General features: G+C 42.4%; 1 protein-coding gene and 1 pseudogene across 1 annotated transcript; one reads left to right on the top strand and one right to left on the bottom strand.

Annotated features, from left to right (window-relative positions):
* The first annotated feature begins 2,776 nt into the window (after positions 1-2,776).
* LOC103433492 (elongator complex protein 3-like) lies at positions 2,777-12,771 on the top strand (annotated as a pseudogene).
* Positions 12,772-16,778: 4,007 nt separating this feature from the next.
* LOC108172515 (uncharacterized) lies at positions 16,779-17,739 on the bottom strand. The gene is made up of 4 exons (XM_070823698.1): positions 17,529-17,739; positions 17,380-17,437; positions 17,228-17,301; positions 16,779-17,038 (listed from the first exon to the last, which is right to left on the bottom strand). The coding sequence occupies exons 1-4, from the start codon at positions 17,655-17,657 to the stop codon at positions 16,892-16,894; spliced, it is 408 nt and encodes a 135-aa protein (XP_070679799.1). The 5' UTR covers positions 17,658-17,739; the 3' UTR covers positions 16,779-16,891.
* Between the last annotated feature and the right edge of the window lie 383 nt (positions 17,740-18,122).

Genomic DNA, 18,122 nt, shown 5'->3' on the forward strand with positions numbered 1-18,122 from the left:
GAAGAGTTGATGATATTAAATTGGGACTCCTGAAGAGTCTAGAAAAATTATAAAGTGTTGAAGGAATTATTGTCTCGAGCTGCAGATCGAACAATCTACCAACACGAATCTTATCCATGATATTTGTGATATTAAAAGAACCATATGGATTGAAGATTATGAGTTGAATACTCATATGATTTAGACACTAAGAACGATCATTTATCTTCGTGAATGTAAAGATAAATTGATATTTGGTCCAGAAGTACCACATCTTAGTGAAGTATATGCTTTATTGTATTTGGCACAATACATTGAATGAAATAAAGCTTATTTATTAATATCTCCAAGAAATTACAGATATATACATACACATGAGTTAAAACAAACAAACAGGATGGAGCCTTCATAAAGGTTGCTCATGTGAAGCCTCAGTACTCGGAAGTACCCCAGAAGGGGGAGGCACTGGAGATTGATCATGTGGCACCCCAGTACTTAGCAAAACACCAGAAGGGGAAGGCATCAGTTGCTTTCGGAATCTAGCAACGAACCTCTGGTGATCACTTTGAATCCGATTTTCGGATTCCTGCAGTTGGACGAGCTTTCTTTTCATGCTCATAGAGTAACTATTTGCAAGCACGTGTAACACCCTATTCTCGTGCTTGAGCCCTCTGATCTCTTGTTTAAGACTTGCCACCTCCTCCATCAATGATTCAACTTGGCGAGTTTGAGCAAGTAGGCGTTGGCCCATATTGGACATAGAGCCAGCACACTGAACACTGAGAGCCAAGAAGTCTTGAACGGCCGACTCTTCAGACCGTTCTGAAAGGATCTTGTTATCCCTTGGAGTAAGAAGATTCCTAGCTACCACAGTAGCGGTTATGTTATTCTTCATCACAGAGTCCCCAACCGTAAGAGGACCATTAGAAGATAAGAAGGACGGGCGCCATATATTATCTTGATGCTGCTCGTCTGTATCACTCCTAAGACTCAAATCTAAGCAAATGTTAGATGGGCAAGTCATTTTTCAGAAATGATGAAGGAAAAATAGAGGTCAAATAAAATTTCAAAGGTGCAAGATAGAGGAAATTTCTACAAGCAGCAACTTTCTGAGCATACTCTTGAACATAATTGATGTCTCTATAAAAGAAGAGGCAGCAGAGCCACTCGTTCAAAGATCGAAGAGGCACCGCTCTTCGAATTTCAAAAGCCAGATTTTCCTGAATAAAGTTCGTTGGCATTTTTCAGACGTAATCCCAGCTTTTTCAGATGTCGCGTGCAATTTTGTCAAAGATCTCTGACAAAGTTGAAAACACGTAAATCTTACTGTTCTATTTACACCACAGTTGCTGACAGGAGTAAAAGCACAGCACCACCACTTGCTATTGAGAAATCTCTATATATGTCGACCTCTGTTCTCCATAACAAGGCAGACCTGCAACACTGCAAGAATACTCAACTCTTCCTCATCTCCGAGAATGCATCTTCAACATAGCATCTCGAAATACTCAGTTTTCTTCCTCTCCGAGAATACCTCTTCAAACATGTCACACCAGAGCAAGATTATCACATATCTTCAGGGACCAGAGCAAGATTATCTCATATCATGCAATCTCCCTGTCTTTTCTTTTGTCCTTGTTCTTACCTGCAAAGCCAAGGATAAAGAAAGCAGTATGTCGGAACCTCCACTCAAACTCCAGGTAAGGAACAAACTGCTTGGAACCTTTCCCGATTGCTTACCTAGCTCTTGAGTAGTCATCTTCAACTGTTGTTGGAACTGGGTCTCCGGTCACCAAGAAGTGATGAACCATCCAAATGCAAGGGTTTGCATTCCACTTCTGCACCAGGGGACAAATCCTACAAGAGAAGATGCCACATATGCATGGGGGGAAAAGCAGTGAAAATACTACTTAAGCAAGGGGAGCAAGTAAGGAAAGTGAAAATGATGCATTGAAGCATGTGGAGACAAGTGCAATGAACATATGCTGATTCATCCCCAACTAAGCCGAATATCACTTGTCACGTGAAGCTCCTCATGGTCCAATTTCATTCAAGATCAAGCCTCGAAAGTCCTTGAAGAAATCAAAAGTCGGATTCAAGATCAAGTGTCCACCACACTTGAATCAAATCTGCTCCAGATCAAAGGAGTAAATTCAGACCTTTGGATGCAAGTCTAGTAGAAAGTCCTACAACCCAGTTCAAGAAAAAGCCTGTGGAAAGTTAACAACAAGTAAAACACCTTTTTCGGCAACTCTCCCCGCTAAGAGACTGAAGTAGAATGATCAGTGATCAGCCTAAATGATTTGAAATCAGGGGGAGATACTCATCAAGGGAAGCATCCAAAAACAGATCAAGATTTTAACGAATCAATCGAAGACTTATGACCATCCAAGGGGGGGTGTTGTGATAATATGTGGATGGCCCACATGAATAGTTTGTTACTATTTATGCACAGTATTTTCACTATTCATTTGTGGAAAATTTGTAAAGTGAATAGTGCTTTCTTTTGTTTATATAAAGGAAGAAGAGGAATGAAGTGAGGAGAGTTCACGGGAAAGAAAGAGAGGAAGGAAGGAAGAGGAAGAGAGAGAAGGAAGAGGAAGAGAGAGAATAGAGGAAGATGAGAGGAGATAATAGAGAGAGTTATCTTTGTACTCCTATTATTCTAAATTATAATGGAAGCACCACTGCTGCCCCGAGGACGTACTCCAGTCACACTGACTATAGAGGAACCTCGTAAATTTTGTGTCTTGCTTATTTATTCCACTGCACACACCGTCGATTTCACAACACTTTTTGAATTATTATTTTTTTAATTAAAAGAACTAAAAATAAGAGGCGTTTTGACAGACTTAAAATACCTCTTTTCCTCCCCTTCCTCTTCTCTTCCATGGCGACTGCAATGCTGCCAATATCCGAGCCCGCCAGAAAGCAACCCCGACCGGGTCGGGGCGGATTCAATGCCCATGGACCATCCGAAAAAGAGGCCCGGGTTCAAGCCATCGCCGAAATCGTCAGCTCCATGGTCGACCTCTCCCGGAAGGGCCAAAACGTCGACCTAAACGGCCTCAAGACCACCGCGTGCCGCAAGTACGGCCGTTCACGTGCCCCCACATCGCCATCACCGGGAATATTTGCGTGTACTGCCCCGGTGGTCCCGATTCGGACTCTGAGTACAGCACTCAGTCTTACACTGGATACGAGCCTACTAGCATGCGCGCAATTTGGGAAAGGTATGGCTTTCTCTAGTTCATTGACGCATTTTATCGAACACTTGATGGGGAATTCAAGTTTTATTTATTCATCATTCGTTTCAAAGCTTAAAGTTTTTGGCTTGATTGATTTTTCACCATGAAGTTGAGAGCTTTGTAATGAAGAGATTATTTGAAGGAATTGGTGTTTAAAATTGGATTAGTGAAGTTAATTTGGTAGTTAATCTTTTGGTTTTGTGTGCTTAGATACAACCCATATGTCCAGGCTAGAAGCAGGATAGATCAGCTGAAGACATTGGATCACAGTGTAGACAAGGTTTGGCCTGTTCTATGTTTAGAGCTTAAAGAATTTATTTTCGGGTTTGCAGATTTCCATGATAGAGTAATATGCATAGTTGTCGCCTCATAACTGGTACTGAATTTATGTTTTCAGGTTGAGTTCATCTTAATGGGCGGTACTTTCATGTCGTTGCCCGCGGATTACCATGATTACTTTATTAGAAATCTGCATGATGCGTTATCGGGACACACTTCTGCCAATGTTGAAGAGGCAGTTGCCTACTCTGAGCATGGTGCTACTAAATGTATTGGAATGACCATTGAAACGTGAGTTTTTAGTTTATTTTAGAAGCCATTAATTTCTCATTCTTGTGTTTAACTTGGTTGACAGTAATTTTTAGCTTACATTCTAGTTTCCAGTTCATCTGGTTGGTCCAGAAAGTTAACGAAGGTAGTTGTAACTTTTTATTCTGCCGGAGGCCAGATTATTGCCTTGGACCTCACTTGAGACAAATGCTTTCTTATGGTTGTACAAGACTAGAAATTGGAGTTCAGAGTACATACGAGGATGTGGCTCGGGACGCCAATAGAGGTCATACCGTAGCTGCAGTGGCTGATTGTTTTTGCTTGGCAAAGGATGCTGGTTTTAAGGTCAGCCTAGTACCTCACAGATTTTGGACCTTTTATATCATAAAACTCACTTACCTTCACCATGGGAAAAGAAAGGATTTTGGACCTTTTATATGTACAGTGACAGGAGATTAATCTTTCATCAAAACAATTTGTGAGCCTGGATATATTTTTCAAATTATTGTGCTCTCCCATAATTCAGCGTGAATATTTTATCATAATCTAGTTGGTTTTGGTATTACCATTCACTTTGTCTAAGTTCAAGAAGAAGCATTTGTTTGTAATTGTATGACCGTAATCTTTATGAACTGCAATATTAAAAGCCTTGAGGACTGTTTACAATATGCATTTTTGCTGTGTATTCCTGTCGTTCATTCTGAGTTACTTTTGTTTCACACTAATAATTTTATGCATTTGATCACGTCGAATCCTTATGAAAATGAATTCAGAACAAAATTGCGCTAAAGCTAGGGCGTCACCCGTAAGTGGCGCGCTGTGTGGCCCGAGCACAATGATAAGTGAGCAAGGTCGCTGTATCTCCATTGGCACCCGGATGCAGTGTTAAATGAGCAAGGGGGCCATAGAAACTTTTTTTCGAACGACTCCACTCCAAGTTGTTTGGGAGCATATGCTCCTATCAACTTTACACGGGACACACAAAAGAAGTACTTTGATCCTATTAGACGGGGGAGGGTGAAGAAGCTAGGACAGAAGGGTAGAGTTCAAGAGAGCAAAATGCGTTTAGGAACGTGGAATATAGGAACCTTAACGGGAAAATCTATGGAAGTAGTGGAAGTTATGGTGAGGAGAAGGATAAATATTATGTGCCTACAAGAAACTAAGTAGGTTGGTAGTAAGGCAAATGATCTAGAAAACTCAGGGTTTAAACTTTGGTATTCGGGCACAAATAGAACGAGAAATGGTGTTGGCATCATCGTGGACAAGACCTTGACACAAGATGTTGTAGATGTCAAGAGGGTAGGAGATAGAATCATGGCAATCAAGATTGTAATAGGACAAGAACTTATCAATGTGATTAGTGCGTACGCACCTCAAGTAGGGTTGGATACGAGTTCGAAGGAGAAATTTTGGGAAGACCTTGGAGACTTGGTGCAAGGAATTGCTCAGACGGAGAAGTTATTTATAGGAGGAGATTTAAATGGACACGTGAGCAGGGAGACAGGCAACTATGGAGGTTTTCATGGTGGCCATGGTTTTGGGGAGAGAAACGAGGATGGGGAAGCTATCTTGGATTTTGCAATGGCATATGATCTCTTCTTAGCCAACACCTTCTTTAAGAAGAGAGAAGAACATGTGATCACCTACAAGAGTGGGTCGTCAAAAACACAAATAGATTTTCTTCTAATAAGGAAAGGGGATCGTATAACTTGTAAGGATTGCAAAGTTATACCAGGAGAGAGCGTGGCTAATCAACATCGCTTGTTGGTGATGGATGTACATATCAAAAGAGTGAGACAAAAGAACAAGACTTGGAAGTGCCCAAGGACTAGATGGTGGAATCTAAAAGAAGAAAAACAAGTCATTTTCAAAGAGAAAGTAATCACCCAGTGTGTGTGGGATAGAGATGGGGAAGCTAGCCAAATGTGGGATTCCATGGCTAGTTGTATCCGAAAAGTAGCAAAAGAGGTATTAGGAGAGTCCAAGGGCTTTGCCCCACACCAAAAGGAATCTTGGTGGTGGAATGAGGAGGTACAAACAAAGGTGAAGGCTAAGAAGGAATGTTGTAAAGCCTTATACAAGGATAGGACTGATGAAAATGGTGAAAGGTATAGAAAAGCGAAGCAAGAGGCGAAGAAAGCTGTGAGATAAGCTAAGTTAGCGGCTTACGACGATATGTATAAACGACTAGATACCAAAGAAGGAGAGTTGGATATCTATAAACTAGCTAGAGCAAGGGAAAAGAAGACAAGGGACCTAAACCAAGTGAGGTGCATCAAGGATGAGGATGGAAAGGTTCTTGCTACAGAGAACGCGGTTAAAGACAGATGGAGAGGTTATTTTCATAATCTTTTCAATGAAGGACATGAAAGGAGTGCTTCTTTAGGGGAGTTGAGTAACTCAGAAGAGTGTAGAAACTACTCTTTTTATCGTCGAATCTGGAAGGAAGAAGTGGTTGTAGCTTTGAAGAAGATGAAGCATAGAAAAGCAATAGGCCCAGACGATATACCAATCGAAGTGTGGAAAGTTTTGGGAGAGACAGGTATAACATGGCTCACTGACCTTTTCAATAGGATTTTGAAAACGAAGAAGATGCCAAATGAGTGGCGAACGAGCACTTTGGTGCCTATCTACAAGAATAAGGGCGACGTACAAAATTGCATGAACTATAGAGGTATTAAGCTAATGAGTCATACAATGAAGCTCTGGGAGATAGTCATTGAGCATAGATTGAGGCAAGAGACACGGGTTTCGGACAACCAATTCGGGTTCATGCCAGGGCGCTCAACCATGGAGGCAATCTATCTCTTACGAAGATTGATGGAAAGATATAGAGATGGGAAAAAGGATTTACACATGGTCTTTATAGATTTGGAGAAAGCGTATGATAGGGTCCCAAGAGACATTCTTTGGAGGATTTTAGAGAAGAAAGGAGTACGAGTAGCATATATCCAAGCTATAAAGGATATGTATGAAGGAGCAAAGACTGCCGTAAGAACTCATGAAGGACAAACTGAAAGCTTTCCCATAACTGTAGGATTACATCAAGGCTCATCCTTAAGTCCTTACCTTTTTGCGTTGGTAATGGATGAGTTAACAGGACATATTCAAGATGATATTCCTTGGTGTATGCTTTTCGCAGACGATATAGTGTTGATAGATGAAACTCAGGAAGGGGTAAATGCAAAGCTTAACCTTTGGAGAGAAGAGTTGGAATCTAAAGGTCTTCGCCTAAGCCGATCAAAGACAGAATATATGGAGTGCAAGTTCAGTGCAAATGGAGGCCAAAACGAGTTAGGGGTGAGGATCGGAGATCAAGAAATACCAAAGAGCGACCGTTTTCGTTACCTAGGATCTATCTTGCAAAAGAGCGGAGAATTAGATGGAGATCTCAACCATAGAATACAAGCTGGATGGATGAAGCGGAAGAGTGCATCTGGCGTGTTGTGTGACCGCCGTATGCCACTGAAGCTCAAGGGAAAATTTTATAGGACGGCAATAAGGTCGGCGATGCTGTATGACACAGAATGTTGGGCGGTGAAGCGTCAACACGTACACAAAATGGGTGTAGCAGAGATGAGGATGCTTCGTTGGATGTGTAGGCACACGAGAAAGGATAAGATTATGAATGAGGATATCTGGGGTAAATTAGGAGTATCCGAAATTGAAGGAAAGATGAGAGAAAATCGGTTACGGTGGTTTGGACATGTGCAAAGAAGGCATACTGACGCTCCGATTAGAAGATGCGACTATGGGACAGAGGTTCAGGGCCGAAGGGGTAGAGGAAGACCTAGGAAAACTTTGGAAAAGACTCTAAGAAAAGACTTAGAGTACTTGGATCTAACGAAGGACATGACACAGGATCGAGCACAATGGCGTTCTAAGATTCATATAGCCGATCCCACTCAGTGACTTGGATTTTCCAAGTCTCCAACCGAGAAGTTTTCCTCACTCAGGAAATTAAGGGAACACTACCTCAACCTATATGCTCCACTCACAAAGCTTCAACAAAAGAAAATTCAAAGAACTTAGCGAAGAAGGCTTTGGTGTATTTAACACAATACGTTGAAATGAAGGAGAGCTTATTTATTGATATCCCCGATAAGCTACAAATATGTACATATACATAAGTCAAAATAAACAAACAAGAGGGAGCCTTCACAAAGGTTGCTTAGGAGAAGTCTCAGCAGTCGGTAGAGCCCCAGAAAGAGAAGGCACCAGAGGGGGATCATTCGGAGCCTCAGTACTGGACAGAACCCTAGAAGGAGGAGGCATCAGAGGTTGATCATTTGGAGCTTCATTACGCGGTACAGCCCCAGAAGACGAAGGTAATAAATGCCTTTGGAATAAACCCACAAATCTCTGATGATCAAGTAAAACCTGACCATCAGATTCCTTCATCTGGTCAAGCTTCCTCTTCATGTTTGTAGCATAGTCATGTGCGAGCCGGTGCAACTGTTTATTCTCATGCTTGAGCCCTCTAATCTCCTGTTTGAGACTCATCACTTCAGCCGCCAATGATTCAACTTGGCGGGTTCGAGCAAATAGGCGTTGGACCATATTAGACACAGAACCTGCACACTGAACATTGAGAGCCAGAGAATCCTTAACAGCTAACTCATCAGACCGTTTGGAAAGTAGTCTGTTATCTTTGGGAGTGAGAAGGTTCCTGGCCACTACCGCAGCGGTCATATCATTCTTCATCACGGAATCCCCAACGGTAAGAGGACCAGTAGGGGAGACGAAGGATGTACGCCATATGTTGTCAGGAGAAGGCGGGGCTGCCTCTTCAACAAGGTTCAAGTCAAAACGACGGTCGGAGGGGCCAGACATTTTCAAAGGTGTTGAAGAGAGAAGAGGTCGGACAAATCAAGATCTTAGAAGTGCAAGAATGGAGCTTCTACTGGTGGAGATTCAAGGGTGCTTTGGAACTTAATGCCAGCCTCTATAAAAATCTGCACTCGACGGAGCTTCAGAAATCGAAGAGGCGCCTGCTCAGAAATCGAAGAGGCGTTTGCTTTCTCAAAAGCAAGGCTGCTCAGATACCACGAGGGTCGATCTCAGAAATCGAAGAGGTGTTTGCTTTCTCAAAAGCTGGGCTGCGCAAAGACCACGAAGGCCGATCTCAGAAATCGAAGAGGCGCTTGCTTTCTCAAAAGCTGGGCTGCTCAGAGACCACGAGGGCCGATCTCAGAAATCGAAGAGGCACCTACTTTTCCAGCCTTGTCAGCACCTGTCACACGCACACTCAGCTTTGCGGAAATTATGGGCATTCGGTCGAAGACTTCTGGTGAAGTAGAAAGCACATGAGTCTTACTGTTCAATCACCCACTTCCCACACGCAACAGTAGCTCATGGGTACCACAGATAACTTTGCCAAAGTTCTCTGCCAAAGTTGAACACGTGAAGCTTGCAGCTCCCACTACATCGCTCTGACCAAGAAGGGTAAAAGAATAGCAAAGAAACAACACTAACAAAGTTTAGACACATAAATTTTGAAGGTCTAGCTACCATATTATTACCCACAAGGGTAAAGGAACAGTACCACCACTGGATAATTGGAAAGTCCCTGTGTGTCAACCTATGTGCTTCGTGGCAAGGTAGATTAGCAAACATGCCCAACCTTTAATCACATTCGAGAAAACACTCCCAACAAGATTGCTTGCTCCAAAATCGAAGAGGCACCGTCCTTCGAATCTCGAGAGCCAGACTCCCAACATGCCTACTTTCTCAAAAATCGAAGAGGGTAAAGGAACAGTACCATTGCTGGATAATTGGAAAGTCCCTGTGTGTCAACCTCTGTGCTTCGTGGCAAGGTAGACTAGCAAACATGCCCAACCTTCACTCACATTCGAGAAAACACTCCCAACAAGATTGCTTGCTCCAAAATCGAAGAGGCACCGCCCTTCGAATCTCGAGAGCCAGACTCTCAACATGATTACTTTCCAAAAAATCGAAGAGCCACCGCTCTCCGAATCTCGAGAGCCACACCCCCAGCATGATTGCTTTCTCAAAAATCGAAGAGGCATCGTTCTCCGAATCTCGAGAGCCAGATCCCCGATAGGATTGCTTGTTCGAAAATCGAAGAGGCAACACTTTCCCAACTTCAAGAGCCGGATCTCCTTGGATAAAGCTGTCTGTAATCTTCACACGCAACATCAGCTTTCCAGATACCACAAACCACTTTTTCAAAGTGCTCTGACAACGTTAAAACATGTGAAGCTGGCAGCTCCCACTACTGTGCTATGACCAAGTAGGGTAAAGGAATAGCATTACTACTTGTTAAGGAGACTCCTATATATGTCGACCCCCATCCCCAACGGACAGGCAGACCTGCAAAAATGCTCAACCCTTCCTCATATCTGAGAGGGCACTCCCAACGAAGCCTTTCGAAATATTCAGCTTTCTTTCCCCCCGATAATACCTCTACAAACAAGCTATACTAGAGCAGAATATCTCATATCATCAAGGTTAAAAGCAAGAGTATCCCATATCCTGCTTTTTCCCTGTCTTTTCCTTTGACCTTGTTCTTACCTGCAAGATAAGGAGAAAGAGAGCAATCAGTCAGTACTTGGAATCAAGCTTCCATCCAGGAACTGACTGCCTGGAACCCCTTACCTGATTACTTACCTGACATTGCTCTCGAGTACTCATCTTCAACATCTTATGCTTCCAGGGAAGATACCGCATCTGCCTGAGGAACAGATAGGGCAAGGGAGAAGGATACAAGGAAGCATGTGGAGACAAGCGTAACAGCACACGTGCCGATACATCCATTACTCTGTCAAAGCAAAAGTATCCCATATCAGCAGGGTCGAACGTACTCTAGATTTGATGGACTTGTTTTGACCCTCAAATTCTTCAGTCGGCCTTATACTCTAGAGGAAACCAGAAAACCCTTCAGCTCAGTTCAAGAATAAGCCTGTGGAAAGTTACTTCTTCAAAAGCAAAAGTATCCCATATCATCTCTTCTCATTTTCTTCTCTTTATCCTTCATGCTGCCTGCAAGATAGGGAGACTGTGAACAATCAGCCGGAGCTATGATTGCTTACCTTGTCTGTCACCTCTTTCAACAGATCCCCTAGCTCGGCGACTTGGGGGACTCCTACTACATGGTTTGTATCGTGCTTGACCAAGCCTGAAACTACAAGTAAGCTTCAAGTGAAATTGATACATTACCTTGTGCATCTCCACCAGTTAAAGATACCACCCCTGGATGGAGGAAGAGTACTTCCAGAGAAGATGCCCTATCTACTTATGAGACAGATAAGGCACGTCAAGACGATACCACACTCCGATACTTAGAAGTTTCGTGATTACGAGATCATTCTCCCACAATATTTCCTAATGTCATTTGTACTAAATCATTCACTTGTACTCACTAAAGGAGAGCTTGAACCTATGTACTTGTGTAAACCCTTCACAATTAATGAGAACTCCTCTATTTCGTGGACGTAGCCAATCTGGGTGAACCACGTACATCTTGTGTTCGCTTTCCTATCTCTATCCATTTATATACTTATCCATACTAATGACCGGAGCAATTTAGCGAAGATCACAAAAAGCGACCGTTTTTGCTACCTAAAATTTATCGTGCAAGAGAACGGAGAATTAGATGGAGATCTCAACCATAGAATACAAGCTGGATGGATGAAGTGTAAGAGTGCATCCGGCGTGTTGTGTGACCGTCATAGGTCACTGAAGCTCAAGGGAAAATTTTATAGGACGACAATAAGGCCAGCGATGTTGTATGGCACAGAATGTTGGGCGGTGAAGCATCAACACGTACAAAAAATGGGTGTGGCGGAGATGAGGATGCTTCGTGGGATGTGTGGGCACACGAGAAAGGATAAGATTGGGAATGAGGATATCCGAGGTAAAGTAGGAGTAGCCGAAATTGAAGGAAAGATGAGAGAAAATCGGTTCCGGTGATTTGGACATGTGCAAAGAAGGCATACTGATGCTCCGGTTCGAAGATGTCACTACTGGACAGAGGTTCAGGGCCGAAGGGGTAGAGGAAGACCTAAGAAAACTTTGGAAGAGACTCTAAGAAAAGACTTAGAGTACTTGGATCTAACGGAGGACATGACACAAAACCGAGCGCAATGGCGTTCTAGGATTCATATAGCCGACCCCACTTAGTGGAAAAAGGCTTTGTTGTTGTTGTTGTTGTTGTTGTTGCTCTAGGTGGTTGCATGCATGATGCCTGATCTTCCAAATGTAGGGGTGGAGAGAGACATGGAGAGTTTTCAGGAGTTCTTTGAAAGCCCCTCGTTCAGAGCATATGGGCTTAAAATTTATCCAACACTCGTGATCCGTGCAACTGGACTCTATCAGCTTTGGAAAACGGGCAGGTATAGAAATTACCCACCTGAGCAACTTGTGGACATTGTAGCTCGGATCGTAGCCGTGGTCCCCCCTTGGACGCGTGTTTATAGAGTTCAGTTAGACATTCCAATGCCTTTAGTTACTTCTGGGGTTGTGAAAGGAAATCTTCGGGAGTTAGCTTTGGCTCGGATGGAAGACTTGGGCTTGAAGTACCGTGATGTTCGTGCACGAGAGGCTGGAATTCAGGTATGTGGGTAGTCATTCTTGTTTGAACGTGTTTTATGCAACTGAGGCCACAAACATGACCCCTCAAATCCCTAAAAAAATCTTTATAGAACATTTTTGCTGGTTCTAGGACATACATCACAAAATTAGGCCAGACCAAGTGGAGCTTGTTTGTGGGGATTATATGGCAAATGAAGGATGGGAAACATTTCTTTCATATGAAGATACTCGTTGGGTATTCGTTCTTTTTATGTGAGAGAGTGCTTCGTCACACGAAATGTGTAGCGATTTGTATAGATTATAGGGATTATATTTGATTAGCCTTATTAGGTTTTTATTTGTTTCCCTGTATAGTCTACTTACTTGTATAACACTCTTTGTAAACCCTATTTATACTCTATTCTCAAAGAGAATAATATATCATAATTTTACCCATATACTGTTTGACTTGGCATCAGAGAAGTAAAGTTCTAGTGACCGTGCGTGCCCACCAAAACCAAAAAAAACCTCCTACCCGTGCAAAACCCTAATTTGAGAAACTCTAAATCTTGCCGTTGCTGTGGAAATTTTTCTGTGAAAATTTTCTGCGTTCGTGTCTTGTTGTGTTGATTGTTTCCGCTGTTATTTGGTGTGTGTGTTCTACAACCATGGCTGGTGATGATGTTGTTAAACCCAACTTCGGTTCATCTGGTACCAAGGATGAACGACCCTACCGTGATTATTCTGCTCCTATTGCACAAGAGAAATTAGATGGCTCCAACTATGTCTCCTGGTCTCGTAACGCCTTTCTTACGATAACTGGACCACGTATGGCGGGGTTTATCAATGGCAAAAAACTTGCTCCTAAGGATGGTGATTCTGTGGAATACTCCGAATGGGAAGAGGATAATTGTTTGGTACAAATATGGCTTCTCAACTCTATGACTCGGAGTGTGAGAAGTCTCTTTGAGCGTTGTACTTCAGCATATGATGTGTGGGAGGCTGCAAGGAAGACTTTTACAGTCACCCAAAACAGCTCCTGGTTGTTTCAACTTCGAAGACAGTCCGTGACTACAACCCAAAATGGTGAATCTGTTGCTATGTTTTATGAGGAGCTTCATGTTATCTGGGAGGAGATTGACAATCTTCGTGCTAACCCACATACCAATCCTAAGGATGTGGCTCTTCGACATAAGGAAATTGAATCTGAGAGGGTGTATGATTTTCTTGGAGGGCTAGATCCACAGTTTAATGGTGTTCGTAGCCGTATCTTGGCTATGACTCCGGTGCATTCTGTCTTGGAGGCGTATGCATTGGTCGTGGAAGAAAGCACACGTCAAGTCACTATGCTTGGGGTGCTGCTGCTTTGAAGATTGGTACAAGCCAGCATCAGACAAATGGTGCTTCCTCAACTGGCGGTGGTGGTCGTCAGTCGTCCCTTGTGAGTGCACGTTCCGGAGGCTCTTCGAACTCCAAGTCTGCCGTCTCCCGCCCTCCTGCAGCAAAGGCTCAACCTGGTTCTCGTGAATGTGCCCATTGTGGAGGTGATCATCTTTTAGAAAAATGTTTCCAGCTTCATGGTGTTCTAGATTGGTTTCCTGAGTACAAGGCCCATAAGTTTGGACCCAAAGCTGCTCATGTCGTGACTGCAGACGAGCTTGAGTCGCCTCGTCCTTCCATGAATTTGAGTGTGATAAATTCCGTACCAGGTAACAGTTCCAATACATGGATAATTGACACTGGTGCTACTGATCATGTGACTTATAATTTTAAGATTTTTGATGAGTTGTCTAGCCAAACTTGTGACCCTTCTATCACGTTTGCCAATGGTATGCCGTCTCCAATTACTGGAGAAGGCACAATCACACTTACCCCTACCTTGTCCCTGGCACATGCGTTTTTGGTACCCAATATTAATTGTAATTTATTATCTGTGGGACGATTACTGGACTCACTAAATGCCTATGCTACTTTCTATCCTACATGGTGTATGTTTAAAGATCTCAAAACCCACGAGACGATTGGACGTGGTAAAAGGATAGGGGGTTATACTACTTGACTCTACCAACAGACGTGGTTCATGGTAGTCTTGCTAATAAAGTTCAGAGTGGCAGTGACAAGGACAAGCATGAGTTGTGGTTATGGCATCGTCACTTGGGACACCCTTCTTTTGGATATCTTAAACCTTTATTTCCTTCACTATGTCGTTCATATGATGAGACTTGTTTTAAGTGTGAAACATGTGTATTGGCCAAAAGCCATTGTACTGTTTTTCCGTTAAGTAATAATAAAGCTCTTCAGCCATTTGCGTTGGTACATTCCGATGTATGGGGTCCTGCTAAGATTACTTCAAATGGATTTCGTTGGTTTATCACTTTTATTGATGATTGCACCTGTTTAACTTGGGTTTTCTTGATGAAGAATAAAAATGATGTGACATTTATTGTACAAGAATTTACTGCCATGGTATCTACTCAGTTCTAGACTAAAGTCAAAGTGCTTCGGTCTGATAACGGAGGAGAATATGTGAACACTGCCTTGAGTTGTTTCTTTCGTGAACAAGGTATTATTCATCAGTCGACTACTCCGTTTACACCCCAACAAAATGGTGTCTGAGCGGAAGAATCGTCATTTACTTGAAGTTGCTCGTGCTTTGCTCTTGGGAATGTCGGTCCTTAATTATCTTTGGGGACATGCAGTTTTAGCCGCATGTTATTTGATCAATCGGACTCCTAGCCGAGTTCATGATTTCCGCACACCTTTTGCAGTTTTACAAGAACATATCTCACCTATCGGTATCTCCAAGCTTCCTCCCAAGGTGTTTGGATGTGTTGTGTATGTGCATATTTATTCTCATCAACGGAGTAAGCTAGATCCTTGTGCTCTTCGATGTGTGTTCATTGGGTATTCAAATACTCAAAAAGGTTACTAGTGTTATCATTCTCCTACTCAAAAGACTTATGTCTCCATGGATGTCACCTTCCATGAAGAGGTCCCGTATTTTGCCTCATCATCTCCTATCCCTCCACTTCCCGATGAGAGGGTTTGCGAAGTGTTTAGTGAAGGAGCAACAGAAAGTGCAGGAAATAGTGATATTGTGAGATTGCTCGAGCCACCTTGTCTTACCAGACCCCGGAAATGTGGGAGGAGAGCTTGAGGTTTACGGTAGAAGCTTGTCTTACCCATGTGTCAGTTTATGATTTGCAAGTCGAACAAGGCACGAAATTCGGGTTGTCGTAAGTGGAGTGAGTGATGAAATCTACGGTTTTAGTTTTGGAATGAATTTGGTCCTGAAGTTGGAGTTTCCGTTGCCTTCAGAAACGCGGTCTGCTGAGTTTTATAAGATGGCGTCTCGGACACTTTCGGATGCAGGTTACAACCTCTAGAAATTAGCAGTTACTGCAAGAGTGGATATCACTGCAAACACAATCCAACTTATTGGAAGAACAAGCCTTTCTATGCTTTTGGCCTTGGCTCCGCTGGCTATGCCGATGGCGTTAGGTTTTCGAGACCAAAGAAGATGAAAGAGTACACAGGACGAGGAGAGAAGGGACATCGCTGCAGGTGAATTCAACACCTTGCTAGTAAACGAGGACGAAACTGAAAGAAGTCCTGCCTACATTCGGTTTAGTGATCCAGATGGTTTCCTTTTGTCGAACGAATTGATAGCACTTGCATTTGCGGTTGTAGCTCCATAAGCGAAGAGCAATTCCATGTACCTGCAGCATCTGGTGGTAGAGTATACTTGAACACAAGCATTCAAGTAGTGTCATGGCATCGTCCAAAGCTGAAGGCTTCGAATTTTCTGTATAGCATAGCATCAGAAGAGAGATTCAACCCTTGCGCCTATCGTTGCCATAGTCATCGAGAAAATGGTGCAGCAGAGAACCATGGCCGGGACATGCGTCATTCAAGTGATAAGCGACCAGCTGAGCATATCAAGAAACTAACAGGTTCAAGTTCCCGGCATTGGAGAGGCATCGCGGAGAAGAATATGTTGAGGTCGATTGAAACATGAGTAGTAAAAGGAAGGCTTGTAAGATTTGTAATCAAATATCGTTCGCAAAGGCATTTCCTTCAGTTTTTTGTTTGGTCATCCAACCAGAATCAAAGTACTTGTTGTCTTATATAAATTAAGAAAATCAATGTTCCACAAAACGTACCAACATGAGGCCGAATTACAAGTTTAGACGATGAACTACAACAAACTATAGACGATGAATTACAGGTGTACGGAAGAAATAGATTGTTAGCACCTAGTTCTACTTTCGTCATCCACCAGCGGCTATTAAGGGAATGATACGTCACGTCAGGAGCAACATACTCCTCCACGTGACGTATAGCATGCCGATCTACAAGGAAATATGTTGAACGGCAAGTTTGTGCCTGAAAAATCCTTGATGTTCATTTCATCGACACCAAGTCCCTGAATTGAAACATAGGAAACATATAGAGTTTGAAATCCGAGTCGCATTTTGTGATTTACAAGCGACTACGAGGGTTTTGTTTTCTGCCCAACTTTTGAGATGCGCCTAAGCTCTTGGGTTCCTTTCCTCATCTCTCAGCAAATTGCAAAGAAATTAGGAAAATCTTGCAACAAATCCAAATGTGAAATCTAAGTGTCCGAAAAAGTGATACCTTTGGTGCAAATACACCATCAGATAGAAAATAGGGAGCAGCATCAAAGTTAGTATGGAGATAGCCAGGTAGAATACACTTATATGTTTCTGCAAAAACAAAACAACGTGACAACATATTCTCCGTGACGCAAAAATCCTCAAAAGAAAGAAAAATACGGAAATAGAAAACAACAGACAATCATGGCAAACTGCAATGGAACATAAGCCAGGATTGAAACTGCGGCACAATTCATTCTTTATAGCGAAACCAACTGCAGTAACAGACTGAGACCTTACCTCTCCTCCTCTGGGAAAAAGTTTCCGTTTCCCCGAGCAAGTATGAGCGTGACAAAATTGGTGCAAGAAAAACTCTATAATAAACCCAAGTATAAGCACAAGTACAATAAAAGCAGTAGTGGTAGAGCTTCGGTTGACAACAAAAAAAATACCATTAAGACGGCGTGCTGAAGGACTTTGATTAATCGGGAAACATCTATTGGCAAGACCCTGCATTATAAAAGGGGAAAAAAGTAAAAAAGATTAAACAAGGTATGTATAAGAATCAACAATACAAACAAATAAAGTGCCTTGACGCAACCTCACATAGGTGGTGATTCCATGCAACAGATGCAGGATTGCATTTGGTTTTGCTCGACTTGGTATTCATCACAGCATCGCAATGCAAAGCTCCGCATAAATCAGCTAAGCACTTGCTGCTACTCTGCATTCATCAAATTTTTTTCAAAGAGCACAAGAGAAACCATATGACGGAAACAAAAATCATACATACGATTAAAGATATAATAGAAAAGATAGAGATCAAATAAATTTATAATCATGTATTGTTGTATAATGCAACCATGCTTGAAGCAGACGCAGAATAGCTCTTCGGACTTTGAAACAACTCCAGATGCTAACTACCCTTCCCCGGAGCACCAAAGTACAAAATACACATCTTAAGAAAGGAAAGATTATCACTTGGATATTTCTTTATCTGTGTTATACAATGCCATCTTGTACAGAAGTTTAAGCCATGTAATTGTTCTTCGTCATTTTTTAAGAAATAGTTTTATGATCTAATTTATTGCATCATGCTACAAGCCTACAGCTAAAATGATAACTTTAAATTTGCTTAATTATTTTTTTGAAAGCACGTTTATGAAACCCCAACACAACAGGGAACTGATAAACA

Source organism: Malus domestica, chromosome 06 (genome assembly GCF_042453785.1).
Source record: "Malus domestica chromosome 06, GDT2T_hap1".
In the NCBI taxonomy this organism is placed as follows: domain Eukaryota; kingdom Viridiplantae; phylum Streptophyta; class Magnoliopsida; order Rosales; family Rosaceae; genus Malus; species Malus domestica.